This window comes from Chelonia mydas, chromosome 3 (genome assembly GCF_015237465.2).
Source record: "Chelonia mydas isolate rCheMyd1 chromosome 3, rCheMyd1.pri.v2, whole genome shotgun sequence".
Classification (NCBI taxonomy): Eukaryota; Metazoa; Chordata; order Testudines; family Cheloniidae; genus Chelonia; species Chelonia mydas.
Window position 1 is genome coordinate 170,150,597 of NC_057851.1, and position 22,243 is coordinate 170,172,839.

Below are 22,243 nucleotides of genomic sequence, written 5' to 3' on the forward strand. Positions count from 1 at the left end.
TAACCTGCACTGACCAGTGGGTTATAACTTCACTAGCCTTTTTTGGAAAATCTCTATTCTAATCTGTATAGGTTCTTATGACATGCTCATCACCGTAGTATTTGAGCTTCTTCTAGTAATGCACTAAACAATGTGACTAACATCTATCACATGTTGTTTGTTTACTCATCCTCTCCACAGAGGGAGAAGTATGTGCTGTTGAGTATCTTGTTTGGGTCATTTTGGGGTTTTAAAAAAAATATACACGTTGCTATGTGGTTTTTAGAGAAGGCCAGGTCAAAGAAATGTGCCTTGCACTTGGAGCAGAAGGTGGTGAGGTTTTGATGGTCCTTAATTCGTGGAGGAGTTCATTCCACAGTCTCAGATTGTCCCCAAGAAACTTCTGTCCCCCACACTGATGAGCTTTACCCTTATTGTAGCAAGCTCCCTTATGCCAAAGGAGCAAAGTTGCCAACCACCGTTTTCATCCTGGAGTTTTAAGCGGTCTTTTAGATATGCTGAGCCCAGGCCTTTGAGTGCCTTGAAGATAAGGACCAAGACTTTGAACTTGATTCAAAATTGATTGTGAGACATCAGTGTAGAGAATGAATGACAGGTTTGATGTGTTTGTGGTAGGAGAACATGTGCTGAAGTGTTATGATCTATACTACTGGGAGTTTCCTAAGTGCTGAAGTCTTCATGCCCAGGTAAATCGCATTACTGTACTCCAGCTGAGAGGGAGTGAAATGTGTGAATAAGTGAGGCCAGATCATCATCCACCACAATGGGATGGAGTCTGCTAGCCAACCAGAGATGATATAGAAAGCGTTACTCCTGGATGCAGCTATGTGAGAGCTGAGCACCAACTTCACCCCTGCACAATGGACTGAATTGGCCAATTGTGGTGTGTACTTTTAACCAAAGACTGGAAAGGTGGCTGCGAACTCTTCAAAGTGCTTCCCTCTGCCCACCAGTGTTAACTCTCTATTGCTGCTGTTCAGCTTAATTCAGTCATTCTTCAGCTATAAGCTGATCTCATCCAAGCACTGGGCCATCTTGATGCTAGTCATAGCAGTATGGTCAGATGTGGTGAAGGACAGGTAGAACTGTGTCTCATCCGCATATTGCTGGCACTTGAGTCAATGTCATCAGACCCGTTCACCTACTAGTTGCATGTAGCTACTGAAAAAGACCAGAGAGAATTGATCCTTGTGGAACTACATAAGTCAGGGGTCTACTGGTGGAGTAGGTTTCCCAGTACTATTCATTGGGTGCATGCCTCTAGGAAAAACTCAAGACCATTTTAATGCATTGCCCTGTACCCCTGCCCACCACTCTCAGGTGAGGTCAGCAGTGTCAAATATTGTGAGGTCCTGGGGGATGAGAATGGACGTCTGTCCTCTAGCCTTTGATAGGAGGAGATCATGCATCAGTGCCCCTAAGGCAATTTCAGTTCCACGTCCTACCCTGAAACCAGATAGTGCCAGGTCTAGAATGTTAGCTTCAGTTAACAATGACCATGTTCTCCATCTGTTCCAAGAGATCTGGTGCCTATCTATGGGCAGCACCCCAGAAACTTCCACTGGAACAGTGCATCTCTGCACCCTACTGCTGGCTGTGCCTCAACAGACCAGCTGAGTCGTAAATGTTTACCACCGTCCATATTATTCCAGCAAAGGTCTCTATTCCTTGCTGTGACTATATATGAAGCACTTTTGTTCTCCTTGAATTACAAAGTATGAGACCTTCTGACACTCGGTACTGCTCTTGCAAATTTCAGGATTTGCAAGCTGCTGTTCAGGTTCCTATGCCACCTTCTCTGTTTCTAGTATCAGAAGAGGGAAGCTGACTTGCTACAGTCTCTGCTCCTGCAGAGTGAGGGGATGGCTGAATGGGAAGCTGCATTGTGTGCCTTATCTCTTGGTCACCAAAGTTGGAGGAACAGGGTCATGAATTGCTGAGTCACTACAGAACTATGGAGGCCTATTAATCTGTCTTCCTTGGTTTAAAGCTGGTTCTAGAAATTAAAAGGACATGATCAGATAGTTTCAGCTCCAAATTTGACCCTACTTTAAAATTGACCTGATAGAAAATATTCTTCACATTCTAACAGTAAAATTTGCAAAAACACCTAAGGTACATTTTCCAAAATGACACAGGGCCAGTTTTTCCAAGGTATTTAGTCACCTAAAGATGCAGATAGCTGCCTAGTCAGATCTTTAAAAGCACCTAAATAGTTGATTTCAATGGGAGCTAGGCACCTAATCTGCTGAGATGATTTTGAAAATCCCACTGGGTGCTGATCTGCTTCTTTAGGTGCCTAAATACCATGGACAGTTTGTCTGTTAAACACTTAGCTGCCTAAGTCTCATGACCTACAGCATCAGATTCTCATTTACACTAAGACCCCTTTACACTGCCTGAGTATTGGGCCCATGGTATTAATTTTAATTTACTGCTATGTCAGCAAGAGTCCAGTCCTGCTCCCATTTAAACCATTGCGAGTTTTGGCATCAGCTTCACTGGGAGCAGGATCCAGCCTCAAGAAATTAAATAAATAAATAAATAAAATAAAAAGGCAATAAATAAAAAGGCAATAGCTATGACTAACGCGTGATCCTATGGCTTTTGATGTGGTTCTTCTGCTGCATCAGCACCATCCCGCCATGTGGCGGTTGATGGGAAAGTTCTCTTAGCCTATAGTTGAATTGACAATTACATCATCAGTGATGCTTTGGCAAACAGAGAGATAAATAATCTGCACTGGCTTGTGCTCCACGGAAAATAGAGGGGAAATGAACTGATATTTATCACATGGAAAAAGGACAAAAGGGGTTTTTGGATATTGTCCATTTCAGCCTTTTAAGAGATTACAGACTATGGCAAACATAGAATATCAGGGTTGGAAGGGACCTCAGGAGGTCATCTAGTCCAACTGCCTGCTCAAAGCAGGACCAATCCCCAATTTTTGCCCCAGATCCCTAAATGGCCCCCTCAAGGATTGAACTCACAACCCTGGGTTTAGCAGGCCAATGCTCAAACCACTGAGCTATCTCTTCCCCTGATACTTTTATCGGTATTATTTCATCAGGTCTCTTCATCCTTGGTATCCACATATGAGTCCTATTAGGTTGTGGGGTAGACTACTAAACAACCCTAATTAGTAGCATCTTAATGTCCTGCACTTTTAAAAAAAATACTTGTGCCGATGCCTGCAGCCTGGTATGAGGATAGGTCCAGATATAGACAGAGACCAGCTTATATTGCTTTGATATCTGGATAACACAGCACAAAAAGCATATCATATGGCTTCCATGTTATTCTTCTCCAAGGTGCACTGCTGCTGGTTCCTGGTCTCCTCTCTCTCCCAGTCACTTATCTTCTCCTGTGTGTGAATAAAGCAGAGGAACCTGGGAATGTGTTTTGTGGTTTTCTCAGTATATCGTCATCCTTTGATAAAGTCTCTTTCAAAAATTGTTTTTATTTCCCCTAGCAGAAAATACAGGCAGTTACTGACATGAGACTTGCCTTCTATTGGGGAACCTGGAGAAACAGTGAAAATAGCTCACTTGAATTTCAGACCAAACTGGAAGTGCTGTCCTTGGGTTGGCTGATATGATATTTTGAACCACAATGTACTGCAGAAGAAATGCACTGTACCTTTAAGAAGATAGTCGGTTAGGCTCCTATCAGTTGCTGTTCCAGCTATGGGTCACGTGTTCATTGGGAGAGACCATGTTAAGGGCTGCTGTAACTGCTTCTGTAGCAGCTGAAATAAATTTTACAGGGATGAATCAGAAAACAAAACAAAACAAAACCCTACCAAAACAAAATCCTGAAGGCTTAGCAACCCTAACTGTGAAGTAGGCTATGCAGATTATCCTGTAAAAAGCAATGCTCTATCCTCCGTGGAGGACGCTAACAATCCCACTGCCATATCTGTTTGCTGCAGGGCCCTTAGCCAATATTTCCCCATCACTCATGGTTATGGAATATGCTGTGCAGTGGCCGGTTGTCTTCCTCCACTGTAGAGGCTGGTTTTCAGTCAGATTGCAGTTTGTGAAGTACTTTGGATGAAAAGCATGGCAGGGATGTAAAATATTACTGCTCTTTCAAGAGAAAGGCACCTGGAAGTTCTCATCCTAGCTCAGACAAAAAATGCAAAGATTGTAACCTGAGTTTTAAAATAGAAGGAAAAGTCAATATTTTAATTCTCATTAAGTTTATTTTCCATCAGAATACTGTTAAAAAGCTGCCAGTACTGGCTTAAGAATATGTAAAGCTAACAAAGCACCAAAATACACATGAAGCTGGTTGTTTGCCATTGGAAATTGTGAGGAAGGATGCTCTGGTCATTGGAAAAAGTGCAAAACTCAAAAATTTGTATTTAATAATATTTAACTGATAGTGTTAAACTATTTTAAAACCCTGATCACTCTCCTATACTCAAGTACACTGCATATATAGAGAGCCAAATATGTAAAATTTCATGAAAGAATCTAGCTCACTCACATGTTGGCCAGAGTGACAAAGTCCATGGGACCTTATTCTCCCCAGTATCATTTACAACCATGCAGAATTTACCTGAGTGTGACTACATGCAGTGCATGACATTTTATGGGAACACCCTGAATTATATTGTTTTCACAGAAGTCATGGTCATGAAATATTTATTATCTTAATTATGATTCTTAGAATCTGGCCCTTATTGGGAGCAAGGGAGAGAAGGGTAGCACCTAAGCAGGGGCCTCCTGACAGCATTATACCTGCAGAGGCCAGGAGCAGGTATAATGACTCAAGAGGCACTGAGTAGAACTCACTATCAGCAGCTTTTGCTACACATGTAGAGAATAGTCATAGGCTATGTTCTCTTCAGCCAAGTCTCAGAGCCACTGGCTCTTGTGTAAGGGTGGTGCAGAGCCATGCCCCAGCCCACTCCAGGATGCGAATACACTCCCTCTGGCAGCTGCTTAGAGTGTGACTTAGTCTCTCTCTAGCACTGCCAGTGCAAACAAATAAATTATGCCTACGTCCTTTGTGGGAGCGCTGGGAACTAAGGACGAGGTCCCTGCACCTTTTCTTCCATCTCCAGCATGTCTGCTACAGCATCCATATTGTGATCATATAAATTCAAGAAAAGCAATTGAATTAACAATTCTTGAATTGACAATTGAATTAACAAATCTAAAATAATATTTATGGCAGAGAAAATCAGAGTGGTTAAAATAATAGCCTCCCTGAACTTCTATCCTTTATGCATCCGATGAAGTGAGCTGTAGCTCACGAAAGCTTATGCTCAAATAAATTGGTTAGTCTCTAAGGTGCCACAAGTACTCCTTTTCTTTATCCTGAAGATGACTCTGGAGGGTTTAATAGTTTGCTGCTGTGTTTACCAGTTTTGTCTAACACTGGAAGTAGGAGTAGAAATACTGAAAGGGAGTCTGTTCCCACCCAGGTGAAATTAGGAAATTCCTGAAATTGTTGAGGGAGCCTTTCCCCATGAGATTTACAAGTAGGAGTCTCAGATGAGTTCCCCTAGAGGGATTCCTATCACTCATGCAGGAAATACAGCCCTTTCTAGGAGAGTATCCTTACAAGGAGCTGCACTGAGAATGTGTGGTTGGATTGCAAATAATTATGAACCATATGTCACTAATATTTTGTAACTTCTCCTTTCCCCAGTTCATGACAAAAAACCCAAATAAGCGACTAGGCTGTGTGGCATCGCAAAATGGAGAGGACGCGATTAAACAGCATCCGTTCTTTAAGGAAATTGACTGGGTTCTTCTAGAACAAAGGAAAATCAAGCCACCCTTCAAACCTCGGATTGTAAGTAGCAGTTTGAGTAAACTCTAGAGATAACTTGGTTAAAAATTTGTACTTGTTGGTTTCTTTTGCTGTATTAAGAAACTATGCACCTGAAGTTGAAATAACAGAGTAAGTGCCTTGCTGAAGAGATTGCCCTGGTATTGGTTCCTCTGAAGGTAAATGTCCGATTAGAATACACTGTAACATTTTTGTATTCAGTCTCTTTGCAAACTGAAGAGAGCCCACAATCCTATTTTAAAGCTTTTCCTCAGTTTCTATGGATATCTCAGTCTGAGGAATGTGTTTCAAGTTATATACATTCTTAGTAGGAATTATGCAATAGTCCCACCTTGGTAAACCTTTGTGGTTGTGGTGTTTAGGAAAATGTTTCTGATTACATCAAATACAAATATAATAAAACAACATTAAGGACTAAAACCAATAAAGGAAAGAAAAATGTTTAATGGTCTAGTTATGTCCAGATACCTATCTGTTACTAAGTAATAATAAAGTATCATATTTTAAATTAACAAATGTAAATAAACATCCACCTCTCTTCTAAAGCAACCGAACCCAGGCAAAATAGTTTTCATTATTCTTTTCTTCCTCTAAATGAAAATCACCAAACAAATGAGATGTATTTATATTTTACAAAAATGTCAGCTTTTGGGCTAAGAATATGTATGGCAAATTTTATGATGAGGTATTTGAAAACATTGGCTTAGAGTCTAATGAAAGAACAGACTCTTGACTATCACACTGCACGTATGGTACTTTTATACCTAATCCGAAAATATTATTTTCCACTGGGTGCCAAAGCTTTGGAAACCCTCATGCTTCTTTTAATTTTGTTCCCTCTTTATTGTACTGTTTGGTCTTGTCTGCAAGTATGATCAATGTTCTGTTTGTGTCTTTCTTCAGAGAGTTTATGAAGATATTAAAAAACATTAGGCCCAATGAATCCAAGTGTCATAAAAATTAGGTGCAGAAAAGACCTGTTAAGTCATCTAGTCTGTCCCATGTGTCTATGCAGAATTTTCCTCTGTGGTATGACCGTGTAGGTGCATATATCCCAAGTGACTGGGCTTTCACCACTTCACTTGGAGAATATGCCACTACCAAATAGATTTCACTCACAGGGATATGTCAAAATTTAAATCTAAATCTTCCCTTTCCTAATTTCATCCAATTTAGCTCAAATTTTACCCCCTCGTACTCTCCTCATTAATTTCTTCCCATTCATTGTTCACACCCATCAAATATTTGTAAACAGTTAAGTCTTAGTGCAGGTTTAGCCAACCTAGATATATCTAGCTCTCTTAACATTTCCACATAGACATGTCCTTTCATCCCATAATCATTTTTTTTTGCTCTTCTCTAAACCTGTCCTGTTTGTCAACATTTTTCTAGTAATGGACTGACCAGAACTCAAGGTAAAGTTTTAAATGAATCCACACTTGCTTTACCCCAGGCCACCAATATCTCCCTAGTTACCTAGAGATTTCTGAAACTAATTGTCAGTGATCCAGTACATCTGTCAGCTATTTTTCCTTAATATCTCAGGATGCATATTATCTACTGGTAGTTTTGCATACATTCATTTTTTCTAGCTATTCCCTTATCTCTACTTTATCAATAGCCATTTTGCAAGATCTTCATTATTTAATTGTCCAAATGATTTTTTGTTTTTCTTCTTATTAAAAACCAAAAGAATTCAGTATCTCAGCCATTTTGACTGATCATTGATATAACCCCTCCTAATATGTTAATGGGCCTTCTTTCTTTCTGATAATTCTTTCTCTCCCAATATATTGCAAAAGCCATTTTTATTTCCTTTCGCACCCTTTTGATAGCCTTAACTCCTTTTGCATATTTGCTCCTTTTTCCTTACATCACTGTTAATATTTTTGTTTGGTTACCTCTTCCGTTTCCATTGAGATTTGCTGGTGACCTCTAAGCAGTTCCTTGTAAAGCTAGAGTGGCAACTGGTGGCTCCTGAAATACTTACTTGTAGGGGTAATATGTTGCACCATAATTATGCTGGTTTTTATGATCCTTCAGGCTGCTTCCACAGTGTTGGATTTCCATACTTCTCATCACACCTTATTGACCAGCTTTCTTAGTTCTCCAGACTTTGCCTTCCTGAAATCTAGTAGCCTTGTACAGCTTCTTTCTATGAAACCTTTCCTTACAATGGTGAATTCAAAAATGTTATAGTCCGGTCTATTATTTTCTCGTTCTCAATCTGTTCCTCCCTCTGAATAAAAAGTAGATCAAGGATAAGTTCTCTTCTAACTTGACTCTATCAGTTCTTACAGTTAGCATCTCCCCACTCTGAAAGTGCACCATGCATAATTAATTACACTATGTGATTATTTTGTGCCAGCTCCATAGTTTTGCACCCGTTTGGTTTTTCCCTGTTTTATTAGAATCCCCAGGCAAGATCAGCAGAAAGTTTTACTGCACCTCTTACTCGGAAAAGTGATATCAATTGGAAAAGAAAAGTGTGACATGTATTGAGTGTTGACAAAAGGATTACACAATGAGAACACAATTATAAACAGTGCAACCTCAAAGTCGGAGGTACATCCAGTGAGATCCAGATGGGTCAGTGTTAGGCCAATAAAATGTAATATCTTCATAAATAATCCAGAAGAAGATTTTATATGGACACCAATCTAGGAAAGATTGCACATACATTCAGTAAAAGGTGGAAGGGTGAAAGTACAGAAGACTAAAACAAATGGAATGGAAAGTATATAGAATTCCTCTTTAAATTTGATTCAATTGAATAAACTTGACTGTTTTCAATCCTGACAAAGGTGCACTTGAAGTGCTCTACAATTTTTAACTTCTTGCAATTCTGTGAAGGAAATATTGATTGATTAAGAATGTCATCTAAAAATGTAAAAGGGTGAAACGGCTTGATATACAACTGTGAGGTTAGGAAGACTTAACATAGTGAGAACACCTTTGAGACAAGAGGCCTGATTTGTAGTCAGAAAATAGGCACACATTTACATGCACTGTGAATGCACATAGCTTCAAATGCACACAATGCCTATCTAGTCGTGTGTGTATCGAAATTCCAGATTTGCATGCACATATATAGTGGTGCCTGTGCAAAGGAGGCACATATTTACACAATGTGCAGCTGTTTTCTGACCAAGACCTAAGATGACTAAGGGGGATTTTGCTATCTACCTGTGTCATAGATATTTGATGAAGTAAGAAAAGAGGGATATTGATTTAAGTGAATTATGGGTAATAAAATTACAAATAAAGGCCTTAAATTTTAAAAGAAAGGAAACTTAAGACATTAGGGAAAATGGTCGAACACTGAGGTCAGTAGAATAATCTGCCAAAGGAGGTGACTGAGGCATCAGCATTGGAATTAATTCTGAGTAAATATCTAGAGTAAATTCTGACTCAGCTATACCTGTGTTACCCCAGAAACCCTAGAAATGTGGGAGAATTCCTGACATATCCTGGCAATCCTTTCCATCCATACTGGCTTTTATTCTTGCTGTGCTTACTGTAGGCGTGATCCAAAACTCATTGATATCAATGCCAAGAGAGACTCCCATTGAATCTGTTGGGCTTTGAATCAGTCCCTGTTTCAAAGAGGGCAAAGATCCCTCTGCAGAGTGATAGAGGAAACCATAGCAGCTATTAGAAAGGACAATATCTGGGGTATGCAGTAATGGTCATGCTCCCAACCTCTTCTACTGGTACTCCTTTTCTTTTTGTGAATACAGACTAACACGGCTGCTACTCTGAAATTGGTCCAGTATGTCACTTTCAACTCACCAGCCATTAGAACTGATCTTTGAATCTTCCACTTGGATCTGTAAGAAGCAGCTGCATGGCTGTTCATTAGCCAGCCTTTCTGTATTTATACCATTACAGAAAATACGATTTATGCCTGTTACAAGCGACTCCGCAACTTTCATGGCAGTGAAGCTTCCAATGAGGTTTATGGAAGTTTATTCAGCCATTGGTTGTATCCAAGTAATTTACCTTTCTCAATTAAAAGGATATTGTCAAGGATTTTCCATCATTTTCAAAATTATTTATTGATTCTAATGATCCCTTGGAAGATTAAAAACGCAAATCTCTTTCCTAAACTATCTTCGGTTTTCAGCCTTGGGATGAAAATCATCCAGGCACAGAAGACCCTTTGAAGGCCATTTGTACAGGGGGAGCCATGGGCAGAGCAATATCATTGAAGGGCTAAGGAGCAGACTACTAAGAGTGACACAGAGTGTAGCATAGTTGTGGGTCAGGGAAGGGCAATGGGATCCCCGCTTATGCAGGTGAAGTGAATTCCTTTAGTGTGCTCACTGCTCTAGTTCTCCAGGTGCTTCTCATGCGTAGGGATGCTATAAGGTTTTGTTTGTTTTTAAAACAAAAATAGTATTGAAGCATTTGTTTGTGGGAAAATAATAGAAATTAAATGGACTTTGCAAACAGAGGTAAGGAGTTAAATATAGGCCCTGGTGAGCTTGATAGTGCCTCTTAAGGTTTATTTCCATTATTCTTAAAAAGCTTTTGCTTGAGTTTCAAAGAACTTCTTGAATTTTCCTGTGTCATAGAATTCATCCCCGCTGCTTTTCATAGAGGGACAAATTAGATTATTATAATTGCACTTTGAACCATAAACCCTGTCCTCCAGAATAGGGGCTAAGGGACAGTTCACCCCACCAGGCACAATAGTGCCATAGGATTCTTCCATTTGGGGAGGCCAAGTGTTCTCCTATCTCCAGCCATAGGGTATTTTTGTGGCTTCCAACAATGAAAGAGCTAATCCCCCAAGAGCCACAAAAGCCCTAAGTATCCAGGCTGGCTTTCTGCTCTCCATCCCTCTCTAGCTGCATGGCAGCCTGGCCTTTGCCCATTAATCTGATTTGACAAGATAATTTCCCCCGCCCGAAGGAGGGGTCTCACACGGTGAATGAGAAAATTGGTGCAAAGCATTCATTTGTCCACAAAAGTCCCATGGGTTTCCAGTATGGTTGCATTCCTGACCCACCACCTCCCACACATCAGTCCATCAAATAGTGAAGCATCCACAAAGGGGCTTTTGTGTGTATCGGGGGGAAGGAAAGAATGATACTATGATCCAGGACCCACTCTATCCCAGTCCCACTTGCCCACTGAAGCTGGGGGAAAGTTCTAACCCTAAATTCATAGCTCACCTGGGTGAAGTCAGTTGGAGCTTCAGATGTACAACATCTCTGAAAATCAGCCGTTTATTCTTCCTTCTTTTTCCTGTATAATTAACATGGACGCAGCAAAATTACTACTTAAGTTAGATTGGTGTTTCTCAATCACTGGGTCACAGCCCCTGGGGGATGGGTCACAAAAGGCAATCAGGGTGGGTCACAAGTTGTTGAAAGTTTTGTTGCAATCTAAAGCAAAGAAAATCTTTCCCTCTCAGATCCCATATCCTCTCTCTAAATACATCCACAAATAAATTGTATAGGGTTACAGTGGTTAGCCCTTAGACTTTTTTATCCCTTCTTTTATAATAAATTTAAGAGGGTTGGAAAATGTTTCCCTTTGACTAAGGGGTCGCCACCCTGGATATGTTGAGGAACACTGAGCTGGACACCAATACAATGCTTGGTAAACCAAGTGTTTACCCTGCGGGGTGGGGATCTCTGTTTGGCTGTGAAACCGAAGTATGGTACTGTGATGATTTTATCAGTGCCTGTAGCAACCCATTTTTATTGTGACTATAAAACCAGAGATAACAAAATAATTACACGATGGTGAATTGCTGTGAACACCCAGCTTTCACAGAGAAACACACTGTTTTCAACATCTACACCACTATGGCTTCCAACTTCCCCAGTTTAAAAGGTTGCTGTCGTCAACTCTGTTAAGCTTCAAAAGTGATCTGCAGTCTTAGAATCATAAAAGTTAGAGATGGGAAAGACCAGCTGGAATCTCTTGCTCTGCTGTGGTAGGATTGCAAATGGCAATATGGAATCAAAGCAAGTGCTGCCAAATGAGAGTCTGGTTTATCTGATCTGAACCCCCTGCATTTATTTTGCAGGCTTATCCATTACCACCTTTGTTGTGTTGTTGAGAATATTTTTCCCATGTCTGTCTGTTCAGTCTGTAATTCTAAAGGCTCTGGGAGGCAGCACTGTGTCTAGAGGTTGGAACGAGAGGACTGAGAGGAGACCTAGGTTCTTTTAGCAGCTTTTGTACTGGCTAACTGTGTGACTGTGGACAAATCACCTAGACTTTCCATACCTCCATTTTCATATCTGTAAAATGGGGCTAGTAATACTTACCCACCTGTATAAGGCACTTTGATATCCTCCAATGAAGAGGCCATATAGTTGAGAAATATTGTTATTAAATTACGTATGCTCAAGTTGAATGCAGTTTTATATTTTCTTAATGACAACATTTGCATCACTTCCCTTGGGAGACTGTTCTACAGTATAACAGACCTCAGTGTTAAGAGATTTCTCTGGATAGCCTAAACTTTCCTGTGGTCATTTGTACAATCACCCTAAAGAGTTGCTATCTCTTTTTACTACCTGCAACCTTGAAATAATCATAAGCAGTTATCATAGCTCCGTCCCCCTTAGTTATCATTCTCAAAGTAACAGTGTATATGTATCATTCTTTTAAATCTTTCTTCCTAAATCTATTCCTCCTTATAAGTCTTATCTTAAGGATGCCAGCAATGTATTTTGTTTTAATTTTGTGCTGCAGCAAAGATTCAAAATAAAATCACCCCACAAATACCAAATTTTAGAACTAGCCAATGCACTTGCTATGACTGGAGAAAATGTGCATGAGTGATTTTTTTTCACAAATGAAAAGTTACTAAAATCTTCAGCAGAGCTTCATTAATGCGCCTGTGAATGTCTAAATACTTATCTGCATGCACTCAAATGTGTGAAAATTGGGTAATAAATGGTGAGTGCAAGTAGGCCCTTTGCGTGTGCAGTTACCTTATTTGCACATACAAACATGCAAAGTTGCACATACAAAAGATGCTTATTTTGCAGATGCCTCAATGGAGAGCCGCTGAAAATTTGTTCAGTGAGCCAGGTGTATATTTATTTTTCAGTTGCTGCCGCAAATGTCAGGTTACAATGAAATGTGGCTGGAATCCTTAAAGAGGGACTTTCTTTCTGGAAAAAACTTGCAAATATATTAGACTGAAATATAAATCATTTTAATCTTCCCATGGTTTAGATTTATTTTCTTACATTGATTGCTAATGAGCAACGATATTTGTGCTTTTTAATGAGGGCTTCTTGTCCTTCTGCTGTCAAGTCACAATGCTGCATTTCTGGCACCACTGTAATTTCCATGGCAGTGGACTGTGATGTCATAAATGCAGAATTATGACTTCACTATTGGGCTTTGGTGAAGAAAACCCTTCTTAAAATACAATATCCTTAAATTATAGCAAAGGGAACACAGGAAATTACTGGCCAAGTAAATTTCTTTTTGTGTAAATGTTCTCTCTTTTCAAGTTTGCTTCAGTGTGAATGTCCCTCTTTAAGGTAAGGCCTTCAGTATGGGGAATATGTCAAGGTAGGTCCATTTTTAGGCCTAATAACGTTGAGGTATCCTTTCAGTCTCATAATATATTTCCATTCAGTCATCCTGGTGCATGGCAATCAGCATTTAGCAGAGGGGAATGGAAGGGGCTGTACTGCATGCTTTTGCATGAAGTGTTATTGCTAAGATCAAATACTGGGTAGTGGGCTTGAAACCTCAGACACTCATGTATCATTGTTAAACACTGTTGCATTATGTACTCCCCACCTCCCTGCTCCTCTTTCAGGATTCTTTAACTAAGGAGCTCTTCTCAGAGTGATGCTGACATTATGGACAATGCTGGTGTACAAATAAAGATTTTGGGACATTAAAGATTTAATACCTATCAAAGTTTTTTTTTAAACTGTGATAAATTTATCTCTGTTAGAGAGCCTGAGGGGGAAATGGAGGGAAAACCAACTTTGGGCTTTATCTATGGGTGGCTAATGTTTGTTAGCATCTACCCATTTCTCATTTCTTGTGTAACCCAAGATGTACAGGACCCTACCAATGAATATAGGTGAGAGTTAAATGTTTAAGGGCGGTGAGGTGGCTCCAAGATACAGCACTTTCCCTCCTCTTTAATCACTGGTTCAAATCCCACACAGGTTTATAGTGATTGAAAATCATTACCTGCTTATAGATAGGTGGTAAAATGACTTGGTAATCTCAGTTTAGTTCCCAGGGGACAGCTGCCACCACCACAAAAGTACTGTCATAATTGGCAGCATCAACAGAGTTGGTCCGGGTACTGAATGACTTGAAGTTCAAACTTCTCACTGTGGTTGCTTCAGGATAGGGTTGAGGCATGTTGGAAGGGCAGTGTAGAGAAGCTTGTGTGGCTTCTATCTGTTCCCTTGGTAGACAAGAGGGCTTCAGTCTCCAAGACTAAATAATCTGGAACCTTGTTTTTAACCACTATATTCTTTCAGAATTGAGGGATAAATCTTTTTAGCAGGTTTTATCCAAATAATTTGGTGCCATGAAGTGTGGTATAAGAAGTAGATCAGAAAATATAAACAAAGTGATATTTTAAAGGACTCCACTGTTCCTTGGTTAGATGAACAAGGCTCCGTTTTCCCAGCAGTTCCCCTTTTGTTAGTCTTCTGGTTTTTTGTTTTGTTTTGGTGGGGTTTTTTTTCCATCTCTTATTCTCTTGAGTGTCAGTGCCTGGGACAACTGTCTTTGGCTTTGAAACCACAACACTGTAGAATAACAGAAGTACTAAAGCTGTTTCCCAACACTGCAGTTTCCCAAATATTTATAAGTTTAAACAATTATTATTATGCTTCTTTTTATTCTGTTCAAAGGGCCCAGTAGTGTTTGTTTCTTTCATCTTGCATATTCATAGTCTTGTAATATTAAAATATTCTCATTCTGTATAATTAAATTCAGTTTATTTCTGCATTTAACTTTCTCTTCACTTTACATTTCCAACTGTGCCTATTAGGATAGAGTGGTAAGGAGCAGGAAGGTTCTAGCTTTGCTTTTGGGCTTCCTCAGGATAACATTGATTCTAGTTCACTTTTTGGCTGCTTAAACCCCCAGGGCTATATTCAGAAAATGATGTGAACCACAGATTCTTATTACTGGGGCCATTTCCAGTGCATTCTTGAAGCACTCACACAGACGTATTTGTATTATATTATAACATATTTATATGTTAACACAGATGATAAATTATCTCGTTTGGGCCTGCTCCTGGTCCTGTTGAAGTTAATAGTAAAACTCCAACTGATTCCAAGAAGAGCAGGTTCTGTTCCTTTATCCCCAAGCCAGATAGTGAAGAGGAAGTCATTGCAAAGGGAGAAGGGAGTTTGAGTACATGGCTCAGAGTCTTTCCTTCACTGGCTCTGCTGCAGTTCGCAGCTGGGAGCTAGCAGATAGAGAGTGTAGGCAAAGCATTTACTTTTGCCCCAATTCATGTGGCTGCTCCCGTTACATTATCAATAGCCCATTCCAAGAGTCAGACTGTTAAAATCTGTGAGGAAAAACTACAGCTTCCACTATTTCCCCAAACATTTTAACCAGAGCCATTGTAGGCTGATATGTAGGGCTCTCACTTGAGGAGGAACTGGTAGAGAGATAATAGGATTCTGCTTATTAAAGTATGTGGGGGCTGAATGTTAGAGGTGCTGTGTCCCACCAGTTCTTATAATCAGGGCATTAGTTTAGTAGATATTTGAAAAGGACGGGAGGAGAGAGGCATTACTTATTAAATGCTGTTCACCTTGCAGTGTCCTAGAGACCGCACTCCAGCCCAAGACCAAACTTCTACATCACATTAAACAGTCCCTTAGCCTGAGCCCCATGCGCCCGAGTCAGCTGCCATGGGCCACCTGTGGGCTTTTAATTGCAGTGCAGACATACTCATTGCGTGCTGAAGCTGCAAGGGATGTCACAAGGACTGGAAGCAACGTGCAGTGATGCATGATTGTGCAGTGAAGTTTTTCAAATATCCATTAGCTTTTGGGGTGAATGTGCTTGCTGGTAAAAGCTGAGTGATCTACCAAATCTGTATTTTTTTTAAAAGAACTCACACTTTATATTGATATCTCCTTAATATACTGTGACTTTTATTAAAATATATAGTTTCTAAGGGGCTATTAAATGATTAATAGAAGTTATAAGCATGTTACAGAAATGAGAAATGTTACAGTAGTGGTTGTAAGCACATCTGTTGAAGGTACTATAGATGGCTATAATCAACCTTTTGATCTATAAGAACCTGTAATAATTTGTTAACCATTTATTAAAACATCTATAATTAAAAATGCATGTTTAATATAAATGTGACCTGCAAGTTGCGAGTGCTGCTGCCTGGAATTAGTGATTCGCACCCCCTTCCACACCCCAACCCTCTGCCCCAGCCCTGAGCCACCTCCCATACCCAAACTCTCTCCCAGAGCCCGCATCCCAAACCCCTTCCCGCACCCTAACCCTCTGCCCCAGCCCTGAGTTCCCTTTCCCCCCCATAACCCCTCGGCCTCAGCCCGAAGCCCCCTCCCGCACCCCAACCCCCTGCTCCAGCCCAGATCCCCCTCCCACACCCTGAACTCCTCATTTCTAGCCCCACTCCAGAGCCCGCACCCACAGCCGGAACCCTCACTCCCTCCTGCACCCCAACCCCTTGCCCCAGCCTAGTGAAAGTGAGTGAGGGTGGGGGAGAGTGAGCGACGGAGGGACAGGGGATGGAGTGAGTGGGGGTGGGGCCTCAGGGCAGGGGTCGGGGCAAGGGTGTTCAGGTTTATGCGACTAGAAATTTGGCAACTAAGGCTGTTGATTAATCACAATTAACTCACGATTATCTCAAAAATAATCATGATTTTAAAAATTAATCATGATTAATCACAGTTTTAATTGCACTGCTAAACAATAGAATACAATTGAAATGTATTAAATATTTTGGATGTTTTTCTACATTTTCAAATATATTGATTTCTATTATGACACAGAATACAAAGTGTACAGTGCTCACTTTATGTTATTATTTTTTATTCCAAATATTTGCACTGTAAAAATGATAAAAGAAATAGTATTTTTCAGTTCACCTCATACAAGTACTGTAGTGCGATCTCTTTATCATGAAAGTGCAACTTACAAATGTAGATTTTTTTTGTTACATAACTGCACTCAAAAACAAAAAAACAATGTAAAACTTTACAGCCTACAAGTCCACTCAGTCCTACTTCTTGCTCAGCCAATCACTAAGACAAACAAGTTTATTTACATTTATGGGTGATAATGCTGCCCACTTATTTACAATGTCACCTGAAAGTGAGAACAGGCGTTCGCATGGCACTTTTGTAGCCGGCATTGCAAGGTATTTACGTGCCAGATATGCTAAACATTTGTATTCCCCTTCATGTTTCAACCACCATTCCAAAGGACATGCTTTCACACTGATGACTGTCATTAAAAAAATCATGTGTTAATAAAATTTGTGAATGAACTCCTTGGGGGAGACTTGTATGTTTCCTGCTATGTGTTAACCACACTCTGCCATATATTTCATGTTATAGCAGTCTCAGATGATGACCCAGCACACATTGTTCATTTCAAGAACACTTTCACTGCGGATTTGACAAAACGCAAAGAAGGTACCAAAGTGAGATTTCTAAAGATAGCTACAGCACTCGACCCAAGGCTTAAGAATCATAGAATCATAGAATATCAGGGTTGGAAGGGACCTCAGGAGGTCATCTAGTCCAACCCCCTGCTCAAAGCAGGACCAATCCCCAACTAAAATCATCCCAGCCAGGGCTTTGTCAAGCCTGACCTTAAAAACTTCTAAGGAAGGAGATTCTACCACCTCCCTAGGTAACGCATTCCAGTGTTTCACCACCCTCCTAGTGAAAAAGTTTTTCCTAATATCCAACCTAAACCTCCCCCACTGCAACTTGAGACCATTACTCCTTGTCCTGTCCTCTTCTACCACTGAGAATAGTCTAGAACCATCCTCTCTGGAATCACCTCTCAGGTAGTTGAAAGCAGCTATCAAATCCCCCCTCATTCTTCTCTTCTGCAGACTAAACAATCCCAGTTCCCTCAGCCTCTCCTCATAACTCATGTGTTCCAAACCCCTAATCATTTTTGTTGCCCTCTGCTGGACGCTTTCCAATTTATCCACATCCTTCTTGTAGTGTGGGGCCCAAAACTGGACACAGTACTCCAGATGAGGCCTCACCAATGTCGAATAGAGGGGGACGATCACGTCCCTCGATCTGCTCGCTATGCCCCTACTTATACATCCCAAAATGCCATTGGCCTTCTTGGCAACAAGAGCACACTGCTGACTCGTATCCAGCTTCTCGTCCACTGTCACCCCTAGGTCCTTTTCCGCAGAACTGCTGCCTAGCCATTCGGTCCCTAGTCTGTAGCGGTGCATTGGGTTCTTCCGTCCTAAGTGCAGGACCCTGCACTTATCCTTATTGAACCTCATCAGATTTCTTTTGGCCCAATCCTCCAATTTGTCTAGGTCCCTCTGTATCCTCTCCCTGCCCTCCAGCGTATCTACCACTCCTCCTAGTTTAGTATCATCCGCAAATTTGCTGAGAGTGCAATCCACACCATCCTCCAGATCATTTATGAAGATATTGAACAAAACCGGCCCTAGGACCGACCCCTGGGGCACTCCACTTGACACCGGCTGCCAACTAGACATGGAGCCATTGATCACTACTCGTTGAGCCCGACAATCTAGCCAGCTTTCAACCCACCTTATAGTGCGTTCATCCAGTCCATACTTCTTTAACTTGCTGACAAGAATACTGTGGGAGACCGTGTCAAAAGCTTTGCTAAAGTCAAGAAACAATACATCCACTGCTTTCCCTTCATCCACAGAACCAGTAATCTCATCATAGAAGGCGATTAGATTAGTCAGGCATGACCTTCTCTTGGTGAATCCACGCTGACTGTTCCTGATCACTTTCCTCTCATGTAAGTGCTTCAGGATTGATTCCTTGAGGACCTGCTCCATGATTTTTCCGGGGACTGAGGTGAGGCTGACTGGCCTGTAGTTCCCAGGATCCTCCTTCTTCCCTTTTTTAAAGATTGGCACTACATTAGAAATGCCTTCCAAAATCTGAGAGGGACGAGGTGTAGAGAATGTTTTCAGAAGTCTTAAAAGAGCAACACTCCGATGCAGAAACTACAGAACCCAAACCACCAACAAAAAAGTAATCAACCTTCTGCTGGTGGCATCTGACTCAGATGATTAAAATGAACATGCATTGGTCCACACTGCTTTGGATCATTGTCGAGCAGAACCTGTCATCAGCATGGATGCATGTCCTCTGGAATGGTGGTTGAAGCATTAAAGAACATATGAATCTTTAGTGCATCTGGCACGTAAATATCTTGCGATGCCGGCTACAACAGTGCCATGCGAATGCCTGTTTTCACTTTCAGGTGACATTATAAACAAGAAGAGGGCAGCATTATCTCCCATAAATGTAAACACACTTGTTTGTCTGCGTGATTGACCGAGCAAGAAGTAGGACTGGGTGGACTTGTAGGCTCTAGAGCTTTACATTGTTTTATTTTTGAGTGCAGGGTTTTTTTGTACATAATTCTACATTTGTAAGCTCAAGTGTCATGACAAAGAGATGACACTACAGTACCTGTATTAGGTGGATTGAAAAATACTATTTCTTTTGTTTTTTACATCGCAAACATTTGTAATCAAAAATAAATGTGAAGTGAGCATGGTACACTTTGTATTCTGTGTTTTAATTGAAATCAATATATTTGACAATGTAGAAAAACATCCAAAATACTTACATAAATAGTATTCTATTATTGTTTAACAGCACTATTAATCACACAATTACTCACAATTAATTTTTTTAATCGCGTGATTAATCGCGATTAAGTTTTTTAATCGCTTGACAGCCCTATTTGCAGCCCTACCTGCCACTAGGTTGCACTGCTGATCTATGGCCACTGTTACAGCCCCAAAAGAATGGCCAACTGGTACATGTAGTCGTCATTTTCCTAGTGTAGAGCTGTGCTACTGCCTCTTCATATGCTCCCTGCACAATGAAACAGCACCAGTTTCATTGCATTAAGACCATCTGTTGCTGGAAGAGGGGCACAGAAACAAGAGTTTGTTAATATGCGGCTACACATTAGGTGTTCAGAAGTGTACGTGTTGTGAAGACCCTACTGCAGGCAGAGTAGAAGACCGGAAGTGTCCACTCTCAGCGTTGTAGTCATGGAAATGCTCCAGATAAGAGAGATTAAGTGTTTACTAGCAGCATTTGCTTCAGGGTTGTGTTTGATAATATTTTTGCCTTCGTCGTAGTTCAAGCCACAGAAGGCAGAATAATTCTTTAATGTTCAATTTTCCCCTTCAAGCTAAAAACACAATAGCTTGTATTAATAGTGGCCCAGCATCCAGTTCTTATTTTTCAGATGGTTGTGCTTAAGACTTGTGTTGTGTTTAGAAATCACAGGAATATATGGGAAGGTTAACTGAAGATTATTTTGGAAGGAGGTACATTCTAGGCCTTAAATACACTTAATTGCAATACTACAGATGCAGCTGCATTAGTAGTAGCAGCTACAGGACACAGGAGCTCCAATGTAGACAGGGTTTGGATGGCAGCCAGAGATCTTACCACTCTGCTGCCAAGATCTGCTCTGAGCAGGGTTAAATGAAGATGCCAGTGCCCTGTTTACACTGTGGTGGGAGATGTGAAGGGGCGAGGGGAATAGTATAACATAGACACAGCCTAGGAGGATGAATCTTGCCCACATGCTCAGGGTTCAGCTGATCGCCATATTTGGGGTGGGGAATAAATCGTCGGTAGTACCCCACCACACCCAGGAATGCCCGGACTTGCTTTTTCCAATTTGGCCGGGGCCAATTATGGATAGCCTCTTGTTTGTTTAGTTGGGGCTTGACCATGCCCATTACTACAATGTAGCCAAGGTATTTAACCTCGGCTAGCCCTATAGCATACTTGGCTGGGTTGGCTGTGAGGCCAACCTGTCTTAGCGTGTTCAGAACCGCTTCCAGCTTTCCTAAGTGGGTTTCCCAGTCAGGGGTGTGAATAATCACATCATCCAGGTATGCCGCTGCATAACTGGTATGGGGCCATAGGAACTTGTCCATAAGATGCTGGAAGGTGGCAGGTGCCCCATGCAGTCCAAAAGGAAGAACAGTATATTGAAACAGACCCTCTGGTGTAGAAAATGCCATCTTTTCTTTCGCATCTTTGGCAAGGGGAATCTGCCAGTATCCCTTTGTTAAATCAAGGGTGGTCAAAAATCGGGCATTGCCCAGGCGGTCAACTAACTCATCGATACGGGGTATGGGGTATGCATCGAATTTGGATATCTCATTCAGCCGGCGAAAGTCATTACAAAACCTACTGGTGCCATCGGATTTGGGCACTAACACCATCAGGCTTGACCACTGACTGTGGGACTCTTCGATGACTCCCAGCTCCAACATCCTTTTTACCTCTGCCTTGATCTCCTCCCTTTTTGCTGCTGGGACCCGATAGGGCCTGAAAGTTACCTTTGCCCCAGGGTCTGTGATAATGTGGTGATATGCTTCGGTGGTCCAGCTTGGTTTGGTTGAAAACACGTCCTGGTATCGGTTGATCATCTCAGTTACCTCCTTCTTCTGGTTTGGTGTCAGATCAGTGGATATCCTGATCTGCTCCTGCATATTATTTCCCTGGATCGGGGTCTGTTGGGCCACTATACATGCCTCTCGTTGGTGCCAAGGCTTTAAGAGGTTAATGTGATAAATTTGTTCTTGTTTCCGGCATCATGGCTGCAGCACCTTGTAGGTTACTTCCCCCACGGGTTCAACCACCTCATAGGGCCCCTGCCATTGGGCCAAAAGCTTGCTTTCTGCCGTGGGTACGAACACCATCACCCAATCCCCTGGTTGGAACTGTCAGACTGTTGCCTGGCGATTGTAATGGGTTCGCTGGGCCTCCTGAGCCTTTTCCAAATGTTCCCGTACAATAGGGGTGACCCGGGCTATCCGTTCTCACATCTGCAACACATGGTCGATTATATTTCTCCCCTCATTGGGTTCCTCTTCCCAGATTTCTTTTGCAATATCTAGTATGCCACAGGGGTGGCGTCCGTATAATAATTCAAAGGGGGAAAACGCAGTTGAGGCCTGAGGTACCTCCTGGATTGCAAACATAAGGTAGGGTAGTAGGGTGTCCCAATCCTTCCCGTCTCGACTTACCACTTTCCTTATCATTGCCTTGAGGGTTTGGTTAAACCTTTCTACCAGCCCATCAGTCTGCGGACGATAGACTGAAGTTCTCAGGGTACGTATATGGAGCAGCGTACAGAGATCCTTCATTAGCTTCTACATAAATAGGGTACCTTGGTCTTTTAATATCTCCTT

At 41.3% G+C, this 22,243-nt stretch overlaps 1 protein-coding gene across 5 annotated transcripts in view; it reads left to right on the forward strand.

The window, feature by feature from the left end:
• Nucleotides 1-22,243, forward strand: part of PRKCE (protein kinase C epsilon) — a 507,167-nt gene that overhangs the window by 470,530 nt on the left and 14,394 nt on the right. For all 5 annotated transcript variants that reach the window (XM_007062803.4, XM_027825224.3, XM_037895851.2 and 2 more), the window contains one exon: nucleotides 5,662-5,808. In XM_007062803.4, the coding sequence (XP_007062865.1) occupies nucleotides 5,662-5,808 (147 nt within the window). The remainder of the gene's footprint in view (nucleotides 1-5,661; nucleotides 5,809-22,243) is intronic.